This window comes from Austrofundulus limnaeus, unplaced genomic scaffold, assembly GCF_001266775.1.
Source record: "Austrofundulus limnaeus strain Quisiro unplaced genomic scaffold, Austrofundulus_limnaeus-1.0 Scaffold1782, whole genome shotgun sequence".
Lineage (NCBI taxonomy): Eukaryota > Metazoa > Chordata > Actinopteri > Cyprinodontiformes > Rivulidae > Austrofundulus > Austrofundulus limnaeus.
In genome coordinates this window covers 12,904-18,545 of record NW_013954184.1, presented here as the reverse complement: position 1 = coordinate 18,545, position 5,642 = coordinate 12,904, and the positions used below count along the sequence as shown (strand labels likewise).

Here is a 5,642-nt window from a genome sequence, read left to right as displayed (position 1 = left end):
TAAAATTTTGCTTCCACTTCACAATTGTATACCACTTTGTGTTGGTCTTTCACATTAAATTCCAGTGAAATATATATATGTTTGTGGTTGTAATGTGACAAAATATGGAAAAGTTCAAGGGGTATGAATACTTTTGCAAACCACTGTATGTGAGTGAGAAATGCAGGGACATAAACTTTGGAGCTAAGGCACCTTTAGCTCCTGAACCTCAGACAGTCAGTCTAAGTCTTCAGTAGGTGAAAGATTGCAGGTTTCAGGAGAACCCAGAGTCAGGGTGGGCCCGCGGGCCATAGAGAAGGTTGAAGAGGAAGCAGAGTTTATAGGGCCTGGTTCAGTTGGGGTGGAGATTATCTCCTGCAGTGCAATGGTAACAGGAGATTGCATCAGCCGCTGGTGAGGGGGGCGGGGCCTAAGTGCAGGTCTGAGTTCTCCAACAAGTCAACCATGAGATTTATTTTCCCTAATTGAGAAAATTAAAAAAGTTAACTTGATTTTCTGCAGAGTCAAAGTGAAGTGAATGACCTTCATCGTGACGCCTGCAACGAACTCTGAGCTGCCAGAAAACGGTTGCAGCTTCAGCCAAAATGTAAGAGAGCAGACAACAAAGTTGCAAAGATCTCTGCAGCTGCTGCAGAACTCAGGAAAACTGGAGCCTGGATGCTGCATTTCTCTGCTGTTCAGCACCAGCCTGTCACCTGACGCTAAGTCTTTAGAGCTCATGGTGTGATATTTACACATCCTTACTCTTTAACCAGTGTCAGCCTGAGCAGACAGGCTCACACAGCCGGACTGGCCTGGGCTGACCCAGAATCCTCCAGCTGCAGCCGGTTATAAATGTCTTCACTTTGCTTCAGGTTGTGTTCAATCCAAAGCAGAGTCCAAGGTTGCAGTCGGTCTTATTTTGTCTCACGTTCTGCTCTGAAAGGTTTAATCTGAATCAGGTTCAGATGAGAACTGAAACTCCCCAAGTCCCAAGACACCCAAAACTTTACCACCAACCCTAACTRAACTCTCCTACAACCAAAACAAAGYCAGAGAGCAATTCAAGACAACCGTGAACCTCTAGTGGTGGAACCAGACTTCTGCAGACCGGAGCCAGAATCCTACAGAACCAATTTTACACTTCTACAATTTTAGATGACCCCTTTATAAAGCTGGTGGGCAATAATGTAAAACTTAGAGTTGATCACACAGAAACAGCTTCTGTCCAGTTTGTAATTTGTCTGAGTTAAACAGCGGCCTGAAGCTTTCACATAGAGAGCAGCATTTTTTTGTTCTGTTTAATATTTGAGGATAATTTAATGGCATTTTTTATTTCTACTGATTTTAGCTGATTTTTTTTATTAGGTTGGATTTTAGGCCAAGTCTGTGGTCAAATGATATTAAGAACCTGAACGGAATATTAAAGAGGAAAATGCTAAAAGCTAAAATAAGCACAAAAATAACTAAAAAGAGTAAAATGCTAGCTAGAAGCTAAACGCAGGACAAAGCGCAAAAAAGCAAAATGCAAGCTGAAGGCTATAAGCAAAGATGGTTACAAAGAGAAAAACGTTAGCTAGAAGCTAAAAGGAAGTAAAGATAGATAAAAGAGCAAAATAGTAGCTTAAAGCTAATACAGTGTAGCAGTTGTGAGTGAAGAAATAATGGTGATGAATTTCTCCAAGAAACAACTTCATGGTCAAGAGGTTAGAAGACTTGCTTCATGCTGCAAAAGATAGCTAAAATGAGCAAAACACAAGCTAAGATCTAAAAGCAAAGATGGCTGCATAGAGCAAAATGGTAGCTAAAAGTTGTAAATACTGAAACACTAGATAAAAAAACAAAACAAAAATGCACAATATGACACTAAAAATGGGATCAATAGGATGCTTTAAAGTTTATTTTTCCTTAATTACAATGTTTTTTTCTGTGTTTTGTTGGGGTTTTTTTGTGCATTTTGTGAGAATTAAACAATTACCTACTTAAGGATGAGATGTTCTTCTCATCCTTAAATACAGCTTAGTTTTATTAAAACTGGGCCTTATGACTCTGTTTATCTTTTATTTAGTCAACATGGACTACATTTTTTTAACAACTTTTACAATTTTTCATTTTATTTTATTGTTTTAATTAAACAGAGTCGAGAAACCCAACGGATATTTTCACTCTGTTCTTTTGTCCGTGTCCATCCAGACCTGGAAATCAAATATTTTTAAGACAGCGAAGGTTGTCTGAAGGTATGGTTGTGATGTTGGAGGTGATATTTTGGAGCCTTCCCCGTGGCTTCAGACTCCAGTTTGGGCCTGAGAACTGGGACATGTCTGACTCCACATAAAGCCCTTTCATTATGTACTAGATCCTGGCAAAGCCCTGTGTGATCTGGCCCCTGGTCGAATCCAGCTTTCACGTGACTGCACCCACCCGCACACACACAAACACACACATATAATWTCAGGTCAGGCCCTTCACAGACAGCAACATGTGCAGCGTCTCGCCGCAGGAGCCGGGGACAGTCTCAGACAAAGGTAATCTCTAGCTGAAGGTCGGCAGCTCTGTCCTGTAATAAAGTCGAGCAGAGATTCTCTAAAGGTCAGGTGGGAACCTGGCAGAACATCGGTGAGGCAGAGTGGTTCATTTGGTTCATGCTACTTTATCAACCAAGAAATTKTTATGGTAACTTAATAAAACACCCTGACTCTGCCTAGCTGTACCGTTCAGCTTAGAACACCAAGCGTGTTCCAAGAATCAGCTGAGTCACACTGTGACTCTTCACATCATCATCTCACAGCAACAGACACATCAAGAAAAGTCACTTGTGCGAAGCAGTTAATGATTCATGCCTTTTCTGCATGCGGACAAATAAAACCAGTTTTAAAACACACCCTCACTAAAGGCTCTCCCTTTAAATTTGTTATTTTTAAACTATTACCTATTTATGGATGAGATGTTCTTCTCATCCTTAAATACAGCTTAGTTTTATTAAAACTGGGCCTTATGACTCTTTTTATTTTTTGTATAGTCAACGTGGACTACATTTTACTACTATTTTTAAACTTCAACTTATTAGCATAAGGCTCATAGTATAATCTTTTAGCATGAACAGTCTGCAGCTCTTAGAAGCTGTTATTAAGCTCCTTATTTCTATTTATTTTATTAAATTTGCTTATTGACACATTTAGCTAGCAAATTGTTTGGCCATTTTTTAAAATTAAAATATGTATTAAACTTTTCAGAGATATTACCCAGTATATAATATTATACGTATGAATATGTATTTCGCTGCTGACAGTGGGTTTTGTTCGGAAGCGTAAGGGAATGATTTAAGAACAGTACAGTATATTTTTCTATGTTTAAAGAATCAAAAAAACAACACCAAAAATCTCCACTCTGGCTAAAGCTAACCCCAGAGCTTTAAGTTTCCTGATATGACAGATTACTACAACTACATTGCCCACCCAACACTTCTAACACGCTTCGAAGAATAAAAGCCTCCAGGGAAGGGTTGAAATACAAGATGTGGAGGAATGTACGGTCCTCCCCTGCCTGCTGATGCCCCTGTCTCTCTCTCTGCCTCCCTCAAGGTCAGGGTGAGGGTTTTTCCACTCTCTCACAGCTTGTGAAACCACCACAGCAGAGATAGTAAAGTTGGGGGTGGGTGCAGGGGATCCTTTCACACCTAAGCTTTGACAAAAAAATAAAAATAAATAAATATCTGTTTTCTGGGGAAAGGTGTGTCTGGAAATCCCAACGTGAGAACAGAAACAAGCTAAACGCAACGTAAAGTGCTGGTATTTAAGCGTGTTTATATAATACGGAGTTAAAATGCGGTAATTATGTTTTAAAAAAAGAAAAAAAACTGGGTGAATGTGTGTTGTATCCTTCCATTACATGCAGCAGAGTAGTGCTGTCTGAAAACCAACAGAGCTGCTGCTCCCTTGTGGCAGCTTACTGTAATTACACCAAATTAAAAAAGCTGCTTATCGTCTCATCATCCATCCATTATCTTTACACACTTCTTAAAATGCGTGTGTCGAAAGGTAAAACAAGACAAATAAATAAGAAAAGCCAAGGGGGGGCCAACAATTTTTTAGGGGTAGCCTTTGCCCCACCTGGCCCCGCTTTGATGAAGCCCATGATCAGAAAAATAGGTCAATCATGATAGTTATCATAGTTTGGCATTTCCTTTCACCCCCTACCCACCCCTTCCCACTCCAAAAAAATAAAAAAATAAAAATAGCGTGAATGCCAACCAGCAGTATGATATTAAGTCATTTCCCAATCTGGCAACCCTGCTCCCATTGACCAGCTTCTCTTTTTGTTCTACCGGTGTCAGATAGGGGACAAGCTAAAATTATCCCATGACCGTCTATGGAGAGTGGAGGAAGAGGAGCACATGCGTGTGAATGATTGAGGGGTAAGATGATAAGGTGGTTGCACACGACGTGCAGACCTTCAACCCTGAGCGGGCGAGAGCGCACYGGTCCAAACAGCCTTCACACTTTGAGAGGTTTTGTTTGAACAGGACTGTGTGTTGGTGTAATAACGACACGAGGGGGGCTGTGAGAAGCTGAGTTTTGGGTTTTAGGATGACGACAAAAAGTGGAGTTCTAGCTTGAACAAAATGTTAGTTTTCAACAGGCTGGCAAGGAAAAAAAACACGTCTGTCCAACTGTGCAGCAAACACAAACCACCATCTGTGAGCCGATCACACGCTGACTAATGTTTCTAATTTACAGGCCGCTGTGACGCCAATTATAATCATGCCACTCCTTAAATCAGGCTCCAATTACTAATGAAAGAGCAGATTTATTAGAGCTCCTGCGCGACATTAAGGAGCATGTTTTCCGCTTTAACGTGGAGGTACTTACAGGAAACAGCACGATGGGGACAGTCAAGGTGACGGCGGTGAGGACAGCCAAACGCACCAGCAGCAGCAAGGTGTCAAACTTGTACACTTTGGTGAAGGTGTGCAATAACTCCGCCTCCACGTTATCTGAGTCAGACAGGAAATGAAAGCAGCTTTTAACTAAAATCTGATAGGATGTATGAAAAAATGAATTAGAAGGTGAGACGGATTGGCGCTCTTACCGTAAAACGTGAGGTAGCCGAAGAGCGCAGATAACATATACATGATGAGCATGGCCAAGATGGACAGGTTGGACACATTCTGCATTTTTCTACGGCTGCGACTGAAATGCAACAAAAGGTAAAAAATAACAATAAACATTTTGCTTTTTGAACAAAAACTCATGTCAGTGGAAAAGTCAAAGGGTTAGGGTTAGAATGAGGGTTAGCTGTAAAACAGGAAGAAGTGAGCCTACTCTTTCAGCTCGCTGTAGATCGGCAGCACCTCTGGATGGCAGACGAATGCAAACGCCAGGATGGGTATGGTGTAGGCCGTCTGTAGAAAAACATCAACATAAAGATCAGTAAGACAAGTGAAAACAGGCCGAGTTTCAAACTTTAAATTGTGTGATGTTGGCATCAACAATATCAATAACAGCCCAAGGTGTGACATAAAAGCTGGATGAAATTTTAGTTTTATTATGCTTGTCAACATTTTTATTGTTGCTAGTGCTCTTTATTTATATTTTTTGTATACTGGTAATTTGTTGTGAAAAAGTGGATTTATGCTGTTAGTTTCCATGCTTTTATCATGGCTG

The 5,642-nt window shown here is 40.6% G+C and overlaps 1 protein-coding gene across 3 annotated transcripts in view; it reads right to left on the bottom strand.

Annotated features, from left to right (window-relative positions):
* Positions 1-5,642, bottom strand: part of slc38a4 (solute carrier family 38 member 4) — a 23,049-nt gene that overhangs the window by 5,555 nt on the left and 11,852 nt on the right. For all 3 annotated transcript variants that reach the window (XM_014033597.1, XM_014033599.1, XM_014033598.1), the window contains 3 exons: positions 5,301-5,380; positions 5,068-5,168; positions 4,848-4,972 (listed from right to left, as the gene is read on the bottom strand). In XM_014033597.1, coding sequence (XP_013889051.1) covers positions 4,848-4,972; positions 5,068-5,168; positions 5,301-5,380 — 306 coding nt within the window. The remainder of the gene's footprint in view (positions 1-4,847; positions 4,973-5,067; positions 5,169-5,300; positions 5,381-5,642) is intronic.